This window comes from Gavia stellata, chromosome 8, assembly GCF_030936135.1.
Source record: "Gavia stellata isolate bGavSte3 chromosome 8, bGavSte3.hap2, whole genome shotgun sequence".
In the NCBI taxonomy this organism is placed as follows: domain Eukaryota; kingdom Metazoa; phylum Chordata; class Aves; order Gaviiformes; family Gaviidae; genus Gavia; species Gavia stellata.
Window position 1 is genome coordinate 41057118 of NC_082601.1, and position 21870 is coordinate 41078987.

Here is a 21870-nt window from a genome sequence, read left to right on the forward strand (position 1 = left end):
CTCAGATGCTGCCCAGTCCCCCTTGGAGGGACCCACCCCCACTCCTGGACCCCACTGAAGGGGTGGACCCCCAACCTGCCCACCCACACCCAGGGACCCCCAGGGGCCCCGCTGCCTTGGAGGGGCACACCCCACTTAGTCAGCCCTTCCACCCCCCCCCACCCACCCCCCGGGACCCCCAGTGCCACCCCAAAGCGTGCCCATGGGGTGGGGGTCAACACTGTTGGGGGCATCTCCAGAATCACAGAGGCAGTGAGGGGGGTGTCCAGGGAGCCCCTCGACCCACCCGGACCCCAGTTTTCACGGAGGGGGTGAGCGTTGAGGATTCACACCGGAGACGGGCACCTGGTTTATTTATGTATGTATTTATTTAGGTAGGAAAAGCGCCTTATTCCCGTTGCTTGTTAGCCCCAGGGCACCGCGAAGGCCACCACCGGTGCCACCACCGGTGCCACCACCAGTGCCACCAGCTCCCACCGCCGATTTTCCGCCAGCGCTCCCCATCTCCCAGGCAAAACCCACCCTGCATGGGCCTCGGCCTTGCGCTGGGGGCCTGGTGTGGAAAAAAAAGGGGACAAAAAGAGAAAGCCCTGAAGGTTTCATCGCCCGGGGTTGCCTCCAGACCCACCGGCCTCGCGGTTACACCCGCTGCAACCTCCTGACGCCGCGCCAGCATCGCGGGGCCAGCAGGATTTCAACCCCCGCCCCCTTTTCTTTCTTATTTTTAAAAAATGTTCTTCTTTTGGCAAAATGCGATGCTGCGGGAGGGAAGCAGGTGGGAAAGACGCAGCCATGCCGATGCCCGAGGCGAGCCGTGCTCCCCGGTACCCCGAGAGGGCTCCCCGCCGCCGGGCAGCCTCACCGGCCACCGGCATCCCGTATCGCCAAACCACCAAGTCTTAAATGACGTATTTATTTAGAAACTGCCCGGCGAGCGGTATGTGCGCGGTGCGGAGCGTACCGACGAGGGAGGAGCGGTGGCGTTGCCGTCTCTGCTTCTGGAGCTTGGTACCCCCCCGGGGACGCTCCTCTGCCAGGGTCTTCCCAAAAAAACGGGTGCTTTCGGGGTGGGGGCCCCCGCCCTGTCGGCAGGGCGTCCCTACACGATGCCCTCGCTGCGTTTGCTCCTCCACACCACCAGCGCGGTCATCAGCAGGGTGACGAGGACGGGCAGCAGGATGAAGGGGCAGAGGATGCCATTGGGGGGGTCGTGCAGCGCCCGCCCGGAGGGGGAGCAGTTCCTGAAGTACTGCTTGTGGACGGCCACGAAGAATTCGTCCACCAGCCGGTTGGGCCAGTAGCAGTCGAGCCTCTCGGCGATCAGCGCCGTGCAGTTCGTCAGCTCCCCGTAGGTGCTGCAATACAGACAAGGGCACCACGTTGGCACCAGGGACCAGCACCCAGCCGTGAGCATGCCCCCCCCCCACCCCATATAATAGAAAATATAACATACTTTCTATTATAGATGTGTGTATATGTTATTTGAGATTGTATTTGAGATTGTAACCTAAGTTATTTGAATTTTTCAAGTATTTTTTTGAGATTGTAGGTAGCTAGGTATAAAAATATATTCTTTTTTTTAATTCCCATCAGGTTTTGCCACTATGAGCACACTTTAAGTGCTCACCCACAGCTAAAAGCACAAGGAGTTTTCATTTACAGAAGGAAATGACTAGAAGCAAGGGGTTTGGGGTTTTTTTTGTGTTGATTTTTTGCAGGATTTCACACCCAGACGGGTGCTATTAGAAAATACCGGTTGGACCCACATAACTCTCCAGCACCTTTAGGCAAAGACCTTCAGGAAACCCATCCTGGGCCATGGAGCCGCTCGCCGGGCTGCCGGCCTTCGGGGCACCCTCCTTTAGCTTGCACGGGTTGATCCGAAAGGGAACAGAAAGAAGTACATCGGATCTACTTAAAATTCTTTTAATTGCCTAAAAATGGGGGGGCTGTGCATATGAACCAACAGCATCCTTTTGAAGCACATCTCCCTGCAGTACCCCGCTTTGCCGGTCCACAGGATCACAACCCATCCCACCTCTCAATGGCCAGAAAGTCCATTTTTTTTGAGGATTTTTTTTTTCACCAACCATTTGGAACACAAGGAGCAGCCCAGAGCAAGAGGCACCGCAGAGAGAGGACAGCCCCTGTGCTGGTCCAACCAGTCCTCTGGAAGGACAGGTATTACCATGGGTTTCAAATCCTACCTGCTTTAAAACTGGCTAGGAATAAAAGAAATACATATATATAATTTTTTCCCCCCCATCCCAACTACTCACATCTAATCCTAGAGAAGCAGAGCTAACCAAAACTCAGCTAGCTAATTAAAAACTTGCCTGGGGGAAGAAATATTTTATACGCAGCTTCCCAGCTACTCGCCGCAGCCTCTCTGCATCTCATCAGTTTTTGGGCAGGCGGCTGCCACCTTGCCGTGCCCATCGGCACATGGCAGCGCCGGAGGGAGGCCCTGCGGAGTCCGCTGATTTAATTAACAGGGTGCCTGGAGCTACTAAAAGCACCTTCTGCTCAGCATCCCAATGTGCAAAATTACCATTTCCCGTTCATCAGCAGCCTTAGTAGATCCCAGGAGCTGAAGCATCTTCAGGAACCAGAGGGAAAGAGTTAACAGAAAAGCAAATAAAAGCTATTTTTAAAACTGAAGGGCTGTACAGCAGCTGGCTTAGCCCTTCCCCGGCTCAGACCGCACTTTCGTGTTGAGAAATAGCTGCTCCCATCACTATACGTGAAGACGTGCAAGTAACCAAAGCAAACCGGTGTCGGCAAATGAAAGGATGAAGTGTAATTACACTTTACACTTAGGCAGCATCCGTATTTCAGTGCTCAGATGGCTCCGTGCGCACCATCTGGGGAGAGGCTGGACCCAAGTGCCTACAGCCCCACGAGCAGTGTAGTGGGGTGAGGAGGCGGCCGTGGGGCTACGACCGTCTGTCCGGGTGTGGAAGGAGGTCCTTCCATCCTGATGGAGGGGTGGGGGGTCTACAGCTGTGGCTTAAAGTACCCTAAAAGTCTCCTGTCCCTTTTATTTTCATGTCCCCCGTCTTTGTTAAAGCCACCCTGCTCTGGGTGGGATCGCGTCCTCGGCAGGCGCAGGGTGGCATCACGGGCATTGCCACCAGCCAGCCCCACACACCCCCAGAGCCCAGCGGGGAGCGAGCAGGAGGGGCCTGGAGGGAAAAGAAGAACATTTTCAGCAGCAGCTAGAAGTGTAGAAGTGACAACGAGGGCTGCTGCGCTCTTGGCCAAGGCAAAGCAAATCTGAATGCTCTTCAAGAGACAATTTTTCTGCCCTTTGCTTACAGAAAGCACTACTTGACTGTGATAGTTTTATGAACAGCCAACTAAAAGCAAAGCTAAACTCTCAACTGTAGCCGAGTGCTTTAATGTCTTCCACTTTATCTCATAGACCCTTGGCCACCCATAGACACGAGCTGCCAACCACCGGCCAAGTCCATCCCCACCAGCTGCGTGGGTCCTGAGCTGCCGTGTCTCGCGGTGTTCGGCGAATGGTCCTGCAAGATGCCGTCCGTCTTCTGTCCTCACATGCAGAGCACCAAGACACATGGCGTGGAGGACCTTCTCATTACCGGAGCACCACCAGCTACCGTAGAGGGCTACCAAAGGGATCCGTTTGCTGGAATATGGATAAACCAGACCCAGGCTGCTGCTTGCAATGCCTTGTCAGAAGGGATCACAATCCCACCGGAGAGCAGCAGTGTTGACGCCCGGGGCTGAGCGTGCTCTTCCCTGCCACAGCCACGGCGAACCTTCATCCCGTTGCGTCTCCAAAGCGGCATCTGGTTTTCTTTCTCTCTCTCCCCACAAGCAGAGCTGTGTTATTACGTTAGCACCACGCCAGCATGGTCCCAGCAGGGAATTCAGCCCGTGCTGATGGTTAAACCTCTTGGGGGGTTGTTCTGCTGCCCAGTACAACTGCTCTGCCCTCCCCTTGCCATCTACATCCCACCCCACAGCCCAGGCCAGGAGGGCAACATCCCTCCCCGGCCCCTGCCACGCTCAGCCAGGCAAAGCTGAGACGAGCTCCGGGAGCTGCAGGGATGATCATGCTATTTCTGGTGTCCAGAAAGAGGTGTAATCCTCATCCGCAGAGTGAAAACGCTCTTTGAAGAAAAGGTAGAGTCAAGCTTTCGGCTTTCAGACAACCCTACAGCTCATTTGCAAGCTTCCATCTCCCAAAACACCATCTCCTCCAGCTGAGCGAGGGCACAGACCTTCCAAAACAAAGCCTCCAGAGATGATATCCTTGCACGAGGAGAAAGGCATCGCCAAATCTCAGCCCCATGTCCCACGCTACAGCGGACCACATGCCATGCCCCGCTGTGCTGGGGGCACTGCCGGAGTTGGGGCGCTGCTGCCGGCTACAGCCCGGGGAGGGACCCCGCTGCTGCTGCAGCTGAAGCAAAACATGACGCCGGTGACCGACGCAGCTGCAGAATTAGAGCGGCACGGCATGCCACCGGCTCTGCTGCCGTGGCCCTAGACGGAGTGTGGCACAGGCTGTCACTCGCTGCCAGGGCAGGCAGTGGGGGAAGAGAGGGGGCCGGGTGTTTCGGAAGCCCCCCGGGTGCAGCTGGGACCATAACGGTGAGGCCAGAAACCCAAGTCAGCGGCATCAGGGGCAGCTGGGGATTGCAATGCCTGGCAAAACACCCAGACGATTTTTTGGGGAGAACCTGAGAGACCTGAACGCCACTGACCCCAAACCAGACCCGAGGTGGGGGAGTGTGCAGAAAAATACCCGCGCCCTGCGTCCTCTCCTCCCTCACCCTGCAGAGCAGGGGCTGGCTGCCCTCTGAAACCAGCTCAGCAGGACCTTGTGGCTGTTACTGAAAGCGGGGGGATTAACCACAGGGCAAATCCCTGGCTGGGCTTCCGACAAGCTCCATGATAGCTCAGTTCGGTCAGGGTAAATAAGGAGGTAGAGAAGCCACCGGCCCACTGACCCGCACCGTGGCACGTTCCCGCGGCTTTGCAGAGTGACCAGAGGATCTAAGGATGCGACATCTAAGAACGGTTGTCCCCGACTTCCCAACCTGCCTGGGAGCAAGAGGTAACCGAAGGAGCGGGTGTTTTTAATGCTGTTTGCCAGGGGCTATGAATAGCCGGTGCAGCCCAAAGGTACACGCCGCATGCTATTCATGACAGCCAAAAGCCAGGCTGCAAAACCTGGCTGGCAACAGAGGAGTTGGTTAAGATGATATTTGGAATTAAAGGATGCGACAAAAGCCTGTCCATTGGGCACCTTTGCCCCCATGGGACGATATCTGAAAGCTCTCCTCACCTCTCGCAAGGACCATCCAGTCCTATGTGCAGAAAAAATCTGGGTCAGAATGCTCAGGCTGGTCCTGCTTCCCCGACCCCGATGAGAGCTCGGCGGCTTCAAGAAGCATCCCCAAGTCACACTCCCTTTTCCCAACAGGACTTGGGCTTCTCTGGGATCTTTCCCAGTGCCAAAAATCTTTGGCAGCCCAGCAAGGGCTTCCCTTGGAACGGCAGCTCTCGGGGACTCGCCTGTGCTTTGAGATGGAGGGATGGAGAGATGCCCACAGCTGGAGGAGCGCTGAGCGTGGAGGGTGTCCTTAGCTCGCCGTGACGGTCAGCGTGTCCCCAGAGACCACTAGACACAGAGGGGAGAAGGAAAGGAGAAGCAGTGTGCGCCCACGCCACCTCCATCTTCTTCTGACCCTTGGTTTTGCCTTAAATACAACCATCTTAATTTAAAATCCTCAAAAATGCCTTAAAAGACTAGCTTTAATTCCTAAAAAGAATGTAAAAGAATTGTGGTTATTGAGCTGATGTAGGACAGCACCGGGAACAGGGCAGGTTCTCCCAAGCCATCCCACCACCACAGGCTGCGGGCAGGGAGATGGGCAGGGAGACGGGCACCCTGCCCTGAAAAGTACGGCTTGGCTTAGTTCTAAATATTTTTTTCCCTACCCAATGTGAACTGCAATTAAAACTGTTTTCTCATCACCATGGAAATGGTTTGGGTTTAAAGGATGCTGCGGCAGGAGGAGGCCGAGCGGCGCGGGGACTACGTGGTGACGAACACCCATGGGCAGGACGGGGACGGGGCTGGGCCGCTGGTGAGAAGCAGTCGAGGACTGATTTATGGTTTGACGGGATCCAAATGCTTACACCGCTGTAAATCCTAAGCAATGCCTCTGGTTTTTTTACCACTGGAATTCAATCTGCCATTTATTCCTCGCCGGTGCCTTGGTGCAGACGGTGTTACGCTATGGATACCGGTTAAGGTTTGCAGGATTGCCAGCTCTCCCTTTGCTACGAGTATTGGGATTTTTTTTTCCTATCCTCCCCAAATCCCTTGTCTCAGAAGGAAAAAAAAAAACCAACCAAAAAACCACAAGGCTTTCCTTTTGCTTTGTAAATTAAAAGCAAAAATTGATTTCTTCCTCTGCAAGGTTGCAGGGCGAGCCTGGAGACACGGCAAAGGGGTATCCAGAAGGGACCTGGCAACCTGAAGATAAGTAAGTAGATAATGAGATAACAAGATAATGGATCAATCTGTTGCCTCGAAGATAATGGGTAAATAACCTGAAGACACACAGTGAGCGCATTCACGGCTGCGAGAGCTGCCCCGCAGCGGGGGCAGGAGCGGGGCAGGGTACCAGGCGTGCCGGGAGCGGGCGGCATCGGCACAGTTCTGGACCCGTCTGCAGCTCTCAGACTGACAGGCAAAACACCACGCCGGTGAGCTCCTTCCCCGCAGGATGCCCACAGCGATGTGAAAGCATTCCCCGGAGATTTTTAGGCCTGCCACGGGGCGGATATATTTGGGATGAAGGTGCCGGGCTTGGCTGGAGTGACATCCGCAGATGTGGCACCGCTCAGCGCAGCGAGCATCCTCCCGTCCTGCTTGCTGCTGCTGCCTGGTGCATCAACGCCATGCAAAAACTGTCGTGCAAAGCCATCCTCTGGCCAAGGCCCGCCAGCGAGCCAAAACCATGCAGGGAAAATATCTACAAGTCATCAGCTCCTGCTGATGCATTCGTGGGTGCCTGGCCAGCGGCCCGACCCCTCCAGCAGCCCCGGCTCTGCCAGCAGTGCTCCACATCCCCAAAATAGCTGCCCCGAGGGAGACCACAGCTAATCCCCTGGCTCAACCGCCACGCTGATGAATCTGGACCTGGAATCAAAATAGCCACGTTGATCTTCGAGATAATCAGTCACGCACAGCTGAGCTCCCGGTCAAAGCAGCTCGGCCACCACCATGAAGCAGAGGAGACCACGATGCAGCTCCAGCTTTAAATAACAGGGTGGCTGCAAGCCCTGGAAAACAAAACACCAGGGTGCTTGGTCTAAATTGCTCTCAGGCCAGGGATCCATGGGGCAACGCCACGGAGGGGCTGGAGAGACCACCTTGCGGCACGTGAGCGGGTAGGTGGGCAGCTGACCCAGCGGGCACCGGCACGCACAGCTCGAGCCAGAGCATCTGAGGCCACACCGGATCGCTCATCCTTTGGGGAGGGAGAGAGGGAAGGAAACCAGATGACCCAAGGGCAAACACCTCTCAGAGCAGTCCTTGTCCCTTCCCAGGAGACAACATTCATGGCCAACTTCTGGATCTAATTATTTTATTAAAAACCACCTGACATCCCATTCCTGAAGCGTGCAACAGCTTACGCACGTGTCCCTGGTACACGATTTTGCATATCAAAAAACCCATCAATTTTCCCCAGATAAGCACGGCTAAGAAAGCCAGCAGAGCTCAACGCTGTTGGACAAACCTTCTCAGAGAGTTGGTGCTTGTTCACATGGTCCAAGCCCAACCTCAGCAAACGCTCCTGGTCCAGAGAGACCCCTCTGTTACATCTGAACGCAGCGGTACCAGCGATACAAGAGCTCGGTTAATACTTCTGAGGGTAAGATGGGAGGATAATCTGCAGCCTATAAATAGGGCCCATGAACCACAATTACAAACTCTGCTGAGACAATTGATTTATCCAGATGTTCCCATCATGTCATTCTCAATTGAGCAGTAAATGATGGGCCTAACAGGCATTTCTCCGCTAAATGCCACATATGAGAAATCATAGCTCCAAACCTGACGCTGCGGATGGTACAGGTCCTGTCAGAGGCAAAACCTTCAAACATTTCTCCTCCTTGTTTTGGACAGGTTTCAAGCATCAAAATTCCTTGGTTTGGGGGAAGATATGGAAGGGAAACAGGCTCTAGGCAGGCGTTTTATTTCCATTTCTTCATCTCAAGCCTGGTGGAAGTCAAGTCCTTCCCCCTAAAGCCGGAGGGGCGACCAGCCAGCCTATGCCACCCCTTGCCCACTCCTGCTGGGACAGCTCCTAACAGTACTTCTTCTCCTAAAAGGGGATGGTGAGTCCCATGCACACCTAGGGAGCAGGGGTGTCACGCGAGGTGGCCACCTGAAACCCACATCCTTGCAGAGCAGCTGAGTTACAGCAGTAGCTGAGCTATTTCTACCTGATTTTCCCAGTGTCCTGAGGGCACAGGAGGATCAGAGGAATGTCATCTCTTAAATAACCCCAAGCTTTGTGTTTGCACAGAGCAAATGGACTCACGCAATCAAATTAAACACTGCAAGTTTATCAACATTTCCTCCAAGTGCCTCAAGGATAACCAGTTTAGTAGAAGCTATTTAGAAGAAAAACAGGACGTCGGAGATAAAGAACAAGCTTATTAATACACCTCTGCTTCCTGTGCTATGGCTTCGCCGAAGGTCTGGAGGAGGAGATGGATTGCATCTCATCAAGCTTGCAAGATAGCACCGAACCAGGACCAAAAGCAAAGTCCTGCCCCTGGGACACACTCAGCCTCAGCATGGGGACAGCCCGGGTAGGGAACAGCTCTGCTGGGACGGCCCCAGGGTTGGAAGCTCAGCTGCAGCGCAGCCACAAGACCCAGGGAGGTGGTTATCCCCTTCTCCTGCCACTCACCACATCTGGACCACATCTGGACCACATCTGGATGCTGCCTCCAAAGGTGTCGACAGAGGGGGACAGGTCCCGCAGAGACCGCCAAGGTGGCCGGGGGCTGGAGCAACAGCAGCAGCCCTGGACGTTTTTGAGGGCCAGAGGAGGTTTCTCAGAAACAGAAAACCTCCTATGGTCTTTCCACTCTCTTTTCTTCCCCTCCATTTTGTTACTGATAAAGGGGAAGGAAAACCCAAGCTGTCTTTTTCAAAAGCTATCTATATGTCTGTCTTTTTACACACACACGTATATATAGATTTTAATTTGGCACAGAAGAAAGGGACACGAAGCAGGAAATCAACCAAAACCTTACAAAAACTCCAATTTTTGTGCAAAACACTCATGGCATACGGCAACATCTGCTCGCCATTTCCAACTGACCTCAATCCCTGCCTTGTGTCGCAAGAGCTCATTTTTGTCCGCCGCTTCATTTTTCCTGAGAAAGGCCAAGGCACAACGACGCTGTATGATGCGGAAAGCCAGCTCAGAGTAGAGAACGGGTTTTTATTTTCTCTTTTCAGGCCCTCACGCCAACACACGGACACTCCTGACCAGTCTTTGCAACTTTAATCAAAACCATCTCGCCGGGAGAATGATTTATGCCACGGCGGTACCAAAAAATTCAGCTCTGCTTATTATAAATAGGAAAGAGATAATCCAAAGAAAGTGTTGTTCAGGTGGTTTGCAATAAAAAACCCCAAACCCAACAAAAAGAAATGCAAAAAAAGCCAAAAGAAAACCCACAGAGCAGCACGTTCCCCATATGAAACATCCCTGCTCTCCCTGATGCTGCTGCATTAAGTAGGGTTCCCTGATCACCCTCATTATCCCCCCAAGGATGCTGCCGAGCGCTCCACCAGGAAAGCAGACCACATCTCTGCTTCTCCTAAGTCATAAATCACCGCTAATTCCCTGACACTGATTACAAACAGGAGGCTTAGCAGAAGACTGCCATATGCTCCACCATGCCAGCTTCTCCCTCTAGTTGCTGAGAAAAATTAACACGCAACTTTTGGAAGTAGCGGGTGAGCCAGCAGGTCCGGTGGGACGACCTGGGATTTTTGTCGTAGGGTCTGAGAGCATCTCAGTGGGTTGTGGGGTTTTCAAGCTGAGTTCGGGCATTTTGGACTGCCTGGAGAACCTGAGTGCTGAGAAAAAAGAAAAATCTCATGGAAAATATGTCCATCAAGCAGTTCGTCACCAGAAGAGGTAATGGAGCCGCGACAGGGATCCCAATCTACTGCCTTATTAACACATCGATACCCAGCGTGTAGCAGCCAGTGAGAAAAGTGGTCTTCTCCTGTTGAAACTCCACCACTGGGGCATGTGGTTTCTCCACATGACGTAACTGTACTGAGCAAGACCATCATGCTGATTTCCAAACACTGCTTAGGTTGTGCTCCTTGAAAGTCCATTTAATCATAGAATGGCTGAGGTTGGAAGGGACCTCTGGAGGTCCATCTCATCTTGTCCAACCCCCTGCTCAAGCAGGACCACATAGAGTTGGTTGCCCAGGACTGTGTCCAGATGTCTTTTAAGTATCTCCAAGGATGGAGACTCCACAACCTCCCTGGTTAACCTGTGCCAGCGCTCGGTCACCCTCACAGTGAAAAAGCATTTCCTGATGTTCAGAGGGACCCTCCTGTGCTTCAGTTTGTGCCCACTGCCTCTGGTCCTGTCACTGGGCACTGCTGAGAAGAGCCAGGCTCCGTCTTCTTTCCACCCTCCCTGCAGGTATTTCTATACCTTAATAAGATCCCCCTGAGCCTTCTCTTCTCCAGGCTGAACAGCCCCACCTCTCTCAGCCTTTCCTTGTAGGAGACATACTCCAGTCCCTTCATCATCTTCACAGCCCTTTATTGGACTCTCTCCAGTACGTCCATGTCTCTCTCGCACTGGGGAGCCCAGAACTGGACCCAGCACTCCAGGGGTGGCCTCACCAGTGCTGAGTAGAGGGGAACAATCATCTCCCTCGACCTGCTGGAAACACTCCTCCCAATGCAGCCCCGGACACCATTCACCTTCTTTGTCGCAAGAGCACGTTTCTGGCTCATGGTCAACCTGGTGCCCACCAGGACCCCCAGGCCCTTTTCTGCCAAGCTGCTCTCCAGCTGACAGTCCCCAGCATGTCCTGGTGCCTGGGGTCATTCCTCTCCAGCTGCAGGACATTGTACTTCTTGTTGAACTGCGTGATGTTCCTTTCAGCCCATTTCTCCAGCCTGTTGAGGTCCCTCTGGATGGCAGCACGACCCTCTGGTGTGTCACCCACTCCTTCCAGTTTGGTGTCATCGGTGAACTTGGTGCACTGCTGGTACACTCTGCCTCATCATGCAGATCATTAACGAAGAGATTAAGCAGGACTGGACCCAGCATTGACCCCTGGGGGGTTGCTGGCCTCCAACTAGTCTTTGTCCAAGAATCACCACCCTCTGGGCTCGGCCGTTCAGCCAGTTTTCAACCCACTTCGCTGTCTGCTCATCCAGCCCACACTTCATCAGCTTGTCTGTGGGTGGCGGTGTCAAAAGCCACACTGAAGTCCAGGCAATGTCCACAGTTCTCCCCTCCAAGCCCGCCTTGTAGCCGCTCCACAAGCAACTGGGATGAGGAAGCCCCTTCAGCTGGACCCGGCAGGGACGGAGCCAGGGCATCATCAGCACTTGCAAAGTGGAGTGAAATTTGTTCCGCCCCATGAAATAAAACCCACCGCAGACCTCCTTACACCCCAAAAAAGACGGGTGCAGGCTGTCCCAGGATGCCAGGAAGGGAGGGGCGAGCAGAGGGACCTCACTTACCCCACAGTCTCGTCCCAGTCGCACCAGAGCCGCTGCCCAATGCCCTCCATGCTGAGCTGGAACTGCTTCAGGCAGTAGTGCCGGATCATCCAGCCGTAGTCCGCCTCCTGGCACGCCGTCGCCGCAATGAAGTGATGGGCTGGAAGACAGGCAAGGGGCGAGCGGGGTTAGGCTCTGCCGCGGCGGGTCGTGGCCCGATGACAGCCCCTTGCCCCCCACCGCACGGTCCCCCCACAGCTCTTCACGCAGAAGGCACCTGCCAAAGCAAAGCTGGACATCAACGCAACCCCACTCTCAACCAGTTTCTTCAAAACCTCCTTCTCAGGGTTTTATTTCCCTCTTCACATCCCTCTGACCCTGCAGCAGCATCCTCCGTTAGCCTCCCAAGTGCCTGCCGCTAGATAAATCAGTGATTCAAAATACGCCAGGGAAGTCATAAATAAGTAAGGACGTAGATTTATTCTCTGCTGATCACTTGACATGCGTCTTTGGACTTTAAATTCCCGGTTTTTTGTTTTACAAAAGGAGTAAGTGTGTGGGAGAACTTGGGACATCACCCCATGACTCCCAGCCGGATCCCTGCTGCTGCTGAGCAAAGGTCCCCTTCAAAATTATCTGCACGGTGCCACACTTGGAAACAAATATCCGTCTCCGCTGGAGTGCTGGGACAAGCGCGGTGAAATTCATCTCTGGCTGCACGGCGCTGATTTAATTCACCTCTGGGTACGTGGCCCTGCTACACGATGCCTTATGGTTTGGGACCAGAGGAGGAAGAGATGCTGCTTACTTCCCTACAAGTTTGTGCACAATGTTGCTGGCGAGTGGAAAGGGAAAAGGACAGTACTGCCACAAAGGGAAGAGGGAGCAGGCTCGAAGGAAAAAAAAACCTTCAGAGGAATAATTTACTGAGCCTGGCTATAAATAGTATCTCTCCCTTGGTCCCAAAGTGCCAGCTAGTGCCTTTGCAGCTCCTGGAGTACATTGCAGGCAGGCATCGCATACCAGCTCTATTTTTTGCTACGCGCGAATAACTCTGTGCAAAGGAGTGGGGCTTTATTTTTATTTTTGTCTTATTTTTTAACAAAACAGAATTTAGCTACTTATTTAGCGGCCTGCGTATGAAAGCCGTGGGACACCACCAGCGGCTCCTGTCTGAGGGATGCCCTCCTCGAGCGGTCCCTCTGCAGCCCCCAAATCCTCGGAGCACTTAGGCACCAGCATCCTACGGCAACGGGTGGGAACTCAGGACCCGCTGGGGGATTTGGGTGGCGAGGGGGCCCCAGACCCTCAGGCGAGGTTTCTGGGTGGCTGCAGGGCTCCTACGCCACCTCCCACCGCGGCAGCTGCTTTGGTCCGGCTCGAGAGAACACAATGATGTGAGTTATTAAGCCAAGGGAAGGGAGTTAAGGAGCGTTAAACCCTCACTGTTGCAGTAATAAAACCGAGTTTATCGTAATCTAAAGCTCTCCCCAACTGATACCACTCAGGGGCTGAGCCTACAGCACCTGCGCATCACCACCTCAGCCAGAGACAAGCTCTGAAACGGGAAGGTTTGGGATGCTGAAGCAAAGCATCGAGCGAGGAGGAGGAGGAAAGAAGGTGCAATAATTCTACGTGAGAGCTGGACTGCAAATCTCAGTCCAGGCAGGCTTAGGGATGATCAATGGCCGGGAGGCTTTTCTCCCCTTCCCATCCCTTCAAATCTGTACGAAATCAAGTGAAGAAGTGACATGGCTGAGCGAGCACCAGCATCCAAGGGAGGTTCAGGTGCCACCCCGAGGGGTCACCCCTCGGTGAAGACTGTGCACCGGACTGCGAAGGCCAGGCGCCCTGCAAACATTATGCCCATCACACGGCCAGACAAACAGCTTGGAGAGAAAATGCCGCCGGCGAACCCGTCGAGTGCAGAACAGGAGAGAGCTGCATACGGGGAGAAAGGAGAGCAGGGGAGGCGAACAGGTGAAAAAGCAGCCGGACAAGCGGCCAAGGGGATTGAGGAGCAAATGAGGAAACGGAGGCAGGCAGAAATGAGTGAGACACGCAACACACGGAGAGAAATTGAGGAAGACAAAGCCGCTTTAAGACATTCAACAGCAATACAGCACAGGAAGAAAGAGAAACAGAAGTTACCCAAGCACAGCTAGGCTCCCCTTCGCCTGGCTTCGCTCCTGCCCGCTCCCAAATAGCACCGATGAGCCTAGAGACAAGCCATCACTTGCACCATGAAAACAATTGTCCTTAGAGATGCCCAAAGATTCTCTGATGACCGCGCAGCTGCTCCTGCAGACCGGACCTAGAGGAAAACACCTCAACAGGCAGCTCCACCTTGGGTGGGGACAGGAGAAACACTAAATAAACCACGGGGACAAAGCTGCTGAGAACCACAAACTGACTGCAACGCCTGCTTGAGAAGCTGCAAGCCACGTATACCTGGTAGTCAGCATGAAAATGAGCCCTACTATGAAAAGAAATAAACAACCCAAACCAAGTGAAAATGAAAACCCAGGGAGCTTTAAGCACTTGCCAATCAAAGCAGATCAAAAGACGCTGCTGGGTTGGACGTAGCCGTGGGCTGAGTACAGGTGTGGGCAGCCGGGAGAGAGAGAGAGCCAGTGCACAGGCTTTGTCATCCCTGACTGCGTGAGTCGTACGCTTGCACTTCGTTCCCGCCTCTTGTCTTAGCTCTGAAGGTCCTTCATGGGCACGTCACCACCTCTCTTCCCCCCGCCCCGGCAGCTCTTCGCAATGTTCCCCAGGAGCTCTGCCTTCCCCACGAGGACTTGCCTTCTGCAACGGTGAACATTGCAGATGCCGACAGCCAAGGCTTGCCTTGGTAACCCCACGGAGCGGTGCAGAGACCGTCCTCCTGGAAGATGTCTCTCCCACCACATCTCCCATACGTACACATGAGGTCTGTCTGCGAATCCTTTTCCCCAGGGGACTGGGGAAACTAGACCCATCAGCCAGTGACCGAGACATTTCACGAGGACATTTGAGTTTTAACATCGTTAAGGGCTCTTTTGTTTTATACATCAGAGGCAAAGAGCTTTCAAGAGGAGCAACAGAGCCTGTTGTGTGAATGCTGTGAGGATGGAGCTGGGCAAAGCGAGGCCGAAAAGCTCTTTTGTTTTCAGCTGGCCGGGGAGAATTTGCTTTAGCTCTAAATGCGTATTTTAAGGTCAAAGTGAGGAGAAGCTCCTGCCACGTTTCCACATGGTCCCCACTTAAATCCACAGATATTTCCCTGCTGCTTCCTGGATTTCCCCCAAATCCATGTTTATCAACATGTCAGGCTGGGGTGGGCTCAGGGTTTGTAACAACAGGGGAAAAAAAGCAGGGAGACATCTGGCTCTCATTCCAGAAGGTTTTCCTTCCCCGCTCAGCCCTGCTGATGGAGGCAGTGTAAGTCAGCTGCAGTGAGCTGTAAATAACTGCGCTCCAGAGTGGTCATGTCTCTGTACTTAGCAGCATCCATTTGTGAAGGCTATAAGGAGCTGCTGAATAAATGAGCTCCAGAACCCAGCTATACCGAGGCTGAGCTGCCTCCAAGAGTTCCCTTCTTGCATGCCCCCGGCACTCCTGTTCCCTTGGGAAAAACAGCACCAAGAGCTACAGGAACGCCGTGGTCCTCTGGGAACACCCCACTGGAGCCATGCGGTACCTCCAAAGCCCCGCTTGGTCTTTCGGTGCTGCCTAGACACGGAGCAGGGGGTTATCTCCGTCTTCCCATGTCTCCCCGGCCTGTGCATCCATAGAGGTGATACTACTGCATGCCGTCCAAAATTCATCCTTGCAGCATGCGTGCGCGCTGCCTTCTGCGTGCAAAGACGCCTTCTGCTGGAAGGAGACACCATCCGACGCGGTGCTTATCTCAGCACGAGGACCTGTGCCACTGTTGATGAACGCCCTTCCCTGCCAAGAGGAGCACTGATTGCATGTTAAAAGACGTAACTTTAAGGATCCGTAATTTGCGTCCTAACAGGGAACATCTGGAGAGTGGCGGTGAGGAAGTGATTGGAGCGAAGGCTTTTTCCGGCATCCCAGATCCTCTTGATTGCTCTGGGATTTATGTCCTGGAGCGTCGCAGCAAACATCTACCAGGGTTCAGCTTAGTGAGGGTTAGCTGCAAAAAACCCAAGTCACTCATGTATTTCAGCAGAAAAACAGTGTTGGTCCTGAATTGTTACAAAAATTTCGGGACAATAACTGGACTTGCTCCCGTTACACCTCTTATAGCTGGCATCTGGGCCAAGCGCTCTGGGCTCACAGCTCCAGAAACCAACTTGGTGGACACCACCTCCTCCTTCTCCTCCTGCCACTGCTGCAGAGGTGACGGTTCACCAGCAGAAAGCCCTGAGCTTTCTCTGCAAGAAAAGTTTTGAATTTCACATCACCGTCCCCTCTGCATAATTCTTTAGTCCCCGGACATTTTCTCCTCAGTATTCCGGGACTTCTTGGACTCGTCTCGCTGGGACGTGCAGCCAGCCCCAGGGGGATGCAGAGGCAGGGAGGACCGTAGAGCCTGAGAACAGATGAGCATTTCAGGCTGGCATGGCACAGGAGGTCAAAGCAATGCCAGCGCTGACAGACCCGGTTCCCAGGCATCACAACGGAGCCCGTCGGCATTTTTTGCAAGCCTCGCCACCCCGGCCCTTTGCCATTCGACCTCTGGATACTGCCCACGACACGTGCGCGCTGGGACTATATGGAGAGTTTGGGGCAGCAAATCCCAGGTAAGGCAGTCTCATTTTTGGGGAGATTCCACCCAAGGTGGACTCACACGCCGTGTCCTTCTGGGCTTGCTGGGTTTCTCCAACTGCAGCTGGGGCAGCCCCAAGCCATCAGCCACGTGGCTGCCGCAGATGGAGGCTCCTCACCCAGTGCCTGGACTACACCTCCTGTTTGCAGTCTCATCCAAGAAGGAAGCCCTTGATGGAGGCTCTTACATAGGATGGGAACTGGAGACACCCTAATTTGTGAACCCTGTCAGTGACACCCACTGGGTGCTGTTGGAGGAGCTGCCAGACCCACCCAGCACGGCTGCAGCTCACTGCTAGTCAGCAAATGGGGGAGCTTGACTCCCCCAAGCCCACGACACCCCTTGACGGTGCTGGATGAAGGATGAAACTATTTGACTATGCATGCAGAGTAGTCACCCAACCATCCTCGCTACGGCTGGACCGGCAAGTGTTTTTGTGGTGGAAACCATTCACGGCTTCATAGCAAAGAGCAGAAAATAGCCAGTTATTCATCTAAAAGCTTAGAGGTCTCATTAAAGCGCAAGAGATGACAGGTAATTGCAAAGTGACACTCACAGCAGGGCTGGCAATGAACAAGCCACACGTAGCTGAACCTGAGCACCAGCAAAGCTCTGGGCTCAAAGAACAAACATCCCAATATCTTTTCCTGGGCTTCTTCCAAATGCTGCGTCCCCCCTCGTGAAATGATTAGTTCTCTCAACAAGCTTGAGATAAAAACAGTCTGTTTTCCCCTCCTTTTCGATGTAGTTGTTTGCTCTGTTTTACTGAGAACAAGTCTCGTGGTTTGGACCCAGCTGCAAAAGAAAACCCAACAAGAGCTGGAAATCTGGAGCTCATTTGCTGAGCATGCTTTGAGCCCTGCCTTCGCCACGTCCCCATCCAGCGGGATGAATCCTCTCCCGGCAGGTACGAACCTGTGAAATTAAACCAGGTAAAGTCCAGCCGGACAGACGTGCTGTATGCTGCTAGAGCGGGTACTCACCAGCTGGGAACGATGCTGGGAAGGAGACGGTCGCTTGTGGCTAACCCCAAACCTGATGTCGTCCCACTCTGTCGTGGCCAACGTCCCCCGGCCACCTTGGACTGGCGGCTGTCCCTGCCGGGGAACTCGCCCTGGTGACAAAAACCTTCAGTGGGGACCACAGCCCCATGTCCCCGTTGGAGGCACCGCACAGCTCCGGGAGACCAGGTTTTGAGTGGAGGGATTTTGCAGGCACAGCCCTGCGAAGCCTTGAAAACCGCTCCGTACGTGGGGAGCACATGTTAATCAGCCTCACGCTGCCTCGTTTTGCTTTTCAACCCTTCCCTTCATGTTGGGACCCACATCTACAAACAGACCAGCCGAGCTGGTCCTCACCAAGAGCATTTCTCAGCATCTTCGCTTTGACTCAGCAGAGCCACCACGTCCACTGCTAATTAGTAACTCAACACAATTAAGCTTCGGTTTTCATCTTAAGCTTGGTGAGCATCTGGTATCGCTACCCACCGGGGCTTGGACACCCTTGGGAGCATCCCTGGGTCGTGTTGGAGTGAGTCCCCTCCTTGTATCCTGGTGCTCTGCCCCGATTGAAGCACAAAGCTAAGGGAAGGATCGGACCCAGCTCTAAACTTCTCATCCAAAGTGGGGAGGGTGGGGAGAGGACATGGCGGGCAGGAGGCAGAAGATGAGCATGAAAAACATCCCGGTTTGCAGCCAAAAAATGGAAAACTTGTGGGGGGGGTCACTCTGTTGACTCAAAGCCCACAAACCAGCCCGGCTGGAGGCAGCAGATGGTTTCATGGGGAACAGGGCAAGTGCTCGCAGGACTAAAAATAAACCCACCGCTCCCGGCCACGCTCGCACGTAAAGGGCTGGGCTGGGCTCCGGCTGGCGCCCGCAAACTGCCGACGTGGGAACTGGCGGCGTTGCTGCAAACCTGCCCCGGGGACCTCCCTGATCGCCTGCCTGTACCTATCCACACCTTCTCCTAAGCCTGATTTTTTTCCCTCCCCAGACAGAGCCAGAGAGGGCACGGGGACATTTCCAGCCTGCCGCTTCATGTGTAGCCTCTGGCCCTCCTGGTGGTATTAGAAAGTCAGAGGTTTTCTCCAAAAAGCAGGCTGAGCCCCAGCAGAAATGCAAGCCTGGCGCTGGGGACCAACCTCCTCTGCAGCTCACCCATCCGAGAAGCACCTTTCGCACCAGGCTCAGAAGACCCCGTGGGATACAGCTCCGGATAGGGCTTAAAAACCAAACCTTTGTGCAACCTAGCAGGAAGCTCAGGTCTTGTGCAAGAAACCTCATGCCGAGAAACAGGAGAGAGAGAGGGGAAGTCACCCACGCCAGCTGGGGAGAAGGAGGAAGAAAGGCACAACTGCCCCGTGCAGCATCCGCAGCCCCGTAACCCCTGGGAAGGGTCCAGCACCCTCTGCTTTAAAATACACCTCCCGCCGGGGCTGCTTCGGGCAGCTGCCAGCTCGGGGAAGGCTTCAGAGCTTGCAAACGCTCCCTTGGTTCACCAGGAAAAAATGAAGCTGGCACTTGGTAAATGTGTGACCCCCTTCAGCTGGAGCTGGGGGACAGAAAAACGCAGATGTTGGTGTTGGGGAACAACAGGGTGGCTGGCCTAACACTATTTATTTCTCTATCAGAAAGGAGGGAGCCATCTGCTAACACCTCTGCTTGCTGACGGCCTGGGACACGCCGCTGCAGTCGAACAAAACCTCCGAGCCCTGGCAGGGTTATTTCTGTCACGGTTTTGTATGGGGAATGTATTTTTAAAGCCTATCCTCCCTGCCTGGCTGGGTCAGGCTGGGGGCACTGGCACCCGCCCCAAGCTGCTGGCATGCCGCAGCGGCTCCTGGGGCTGTTGGGGCTGTGCAGCGGCTTGGGAACAGCGAGATGGATGGAGGCGTCCCAACCCTGCAGGCAACTGTGGGGGAGATAGAGACCTGTCTCCTTCTCCAGCAGCCTGCCCGAGTACCGCTACCAGCACAGGATCATCCCATCCCATCCCATCCCATCCCATCCCATCCCATCCCATCCCATCCCCAATCCCATCCCCCATCCCATCCCCAACCCTTCCCATGAAGGCTGAGCCCAACTTCTCCCCAGGCAGCTCCTCCCATCCCTTCCAAACTTGACCACATTTCATCTCCAGCATCTTTCCCTCTCGCTACCAGCCCGCTGCAGGGCAACATCCGGAGGCTTTCAGTATCTCCTTCGTGAGGATTTCCAAGCCCAGGTTAGAGGGGCTTGCATGCCGGCTCGGGACACCTTTTCCTCCCAAGCGCAGCAAACGTGGTGGGAGGAGAGCACGGGGCTCTCCATGCTGCCCTCCCTGGGCACAGCCACCCCACCCGAGGTGCTCTCCTGACCAAAGTACCAGCTTTTAACTCAAGGCATCTCCCTTTCCTCGACTGCAGGTGAGGACCAATGTCTTGGCCTCTTCTCTAAAGCACTTGGGGATGCAGAAAAGCCGTAATTGTTATTTAACAGGCAGAAAAGGAGCCCACAGCCACCTACCCACCAGGCCTGTGGCTGCCAGAGCTTCCCTGCCGCCACCTCCGACCGAAGAAATTTGGCCAAGTGAAATGGATGACATGTTCAAGCACCTCAAAAACTTCATTTATTAATGCATGATTGGATGAGCGGCTGCTGCTTTTGCCAGAGCAAAGCACCAGGCTCCCCGCATGCAGTTCAAGGACCTCAAAAATAGGTGGAGGTGTCCAAAGTCCTTGCGGAGATGCTATTTCCCGATTGCTGTAGGGATGCAGGTGCTTGGCAGGCGGCGGGAGAGCCCATGGGAAGAGCCTGTCCCCCTCACCAGCAACCCACAGGCACGCAGCCGGAGTCAGGCTCGGGGACGTCAGGACAAGGAGGGACTCCTTGGCCACCCCAAAGCAGTCACCCCCCCATCTTGTTTCATGCGAGAAGGGCTTTTCTCATCCCGGCAGCATTAATTCAGAGAGCTGGTCTGTCCCAAACCCACTCCCTGATGCTGCCGGGGCATCCTCGGGTCCCAAAACCAGGCAGCCTCTGCCTCCCCTCCCCTGTCACTGTTCTGACACTGTCCCTTAATGCCCAGGATTCTCCTTCCCAATGTACCCATGCAGGATGTAAATTAAGAGGGAATTCATGGGATTGGGGGTTTTCACATGCTGAAAGGGAGAGAGGGATTTTTCAACATGCCACTGAGTCACGCTGCAGCGAGGATTTTGGAGGCAGAGCAGATGCTGGGAGGTGGGGGGAACATCTGCCTGTCTCCCAGCACCCGGGAAGGCTGATCCCAGGATGTCCTGGATGTGCTGCCATCACTCGCTTTGGAGAAGAGAAGGAGCATCCCCAGTTGCCGACCTCCCCTCCGCCCCGGGGGGCTGCAGATGGAGCAGCAGAAGGAAAACTACCCGGCTCCTACTTGAACGGAGCGGTCTGTAAGCACGGCAGGGACGTGGTTACAAAGCACGGCCGGAGCTCCCCAGCGAGGTCTGCGGATGGAGGGCTCACCTGGCTGACCGCTTCACTGCTGTGAAGCCACAAAAGCTTTCAAAGGACTCAAGGGCTCGGGAAACTTGGATAGGAGAGAAGTCACTCAGGCTGGGGGGCAAAAAAAAGCCTCGCGGCAGGGAAAAAGTGTTAAATGAGAAGAGACAAGGCTAGGAATGCTCAATTTTAGGAAATCAGATATTCCCCTGAAAAATACGCGTGTGGTTGCGGCTTTGCTCGTGCTGCTTTGGGGAGGGAGCTGCAGGCGCTGCAGTGCCGGGGCAAAGCATTGCCACGAGCCTCACCCCGGGCTCCCCAGGTCTGTGCGCTGCATCTCCCTCCCTCCGGGCTTGCTCATGGAACAGCTTCCCCCGACCCCAAGTAAACACTTACTGGTTAATTCCATTAAATCCCAGCGAAATGAGACCTCTGTGCCAAATACGCACTGTGGCGGGAGGTGCCGTGGCATAAGGGCCATGCCAGGGGCGTAAGCAGCGACGAGGGTCGGTGTAAAACCTTGCTGGCTTGGGAGACCGCGGATATCTGAATGCAGAATTGGTAGAGAAAGTCAGTCCCTGCTCGGCCAGGCTGGGGACGGTCCCCTGTTAGGGACCTGGCCACGTGGAAAGCTCGGGCGGCAGCTGCCCTCCAAAGAGGCTAAAGGCTTCCACATCTTTGGGAACGAAGCACAACGTATGGCAGGTCTGAAGAGCGCGCTGTGGTCCTGCCAGCACCATCCCATCACTGCTTCCAGAGGAGTGTCCCTGGAATTCCCACTTCTGGGGGGCCGTGGGCCAGGTGAGCGCGGGAGCGGAGCCAGCGTGAGGACTGCGCCTCGCAAAAGCCAG

At 54.5% G+C, this 21870-nt stretch overlaps 1 protein-coding gene across 1 annotated transcript in view; it reads right to left on the bottom strand.

Annotated features, from left to right (window-relative positions):
* Positions 1-344: 344 nt before the first annotated feature.
* RAMP1 (receptor activity modifying protein 1) overlaps positions 345-21870 on the bottom strand; it is a 30701-nt gene continuing 9175 nt past the window's right edge. The window contains exons 2-3 of the mRNA XM_059820627.1: positions 11798-11936; positions 345-1355 (exon numbers count right to left, since the gene is read on the bottom strand). Of these exons, the coding sequence (XP_059676610.1) occupies positions 1100-1355; positions 11798-11936 (395 nt within the window). The 3' untranslated portion in view covers positions 345-1099. The remainder of the gene's footprint in view (positions 1356-11797; positions 11937-21870) is intronic.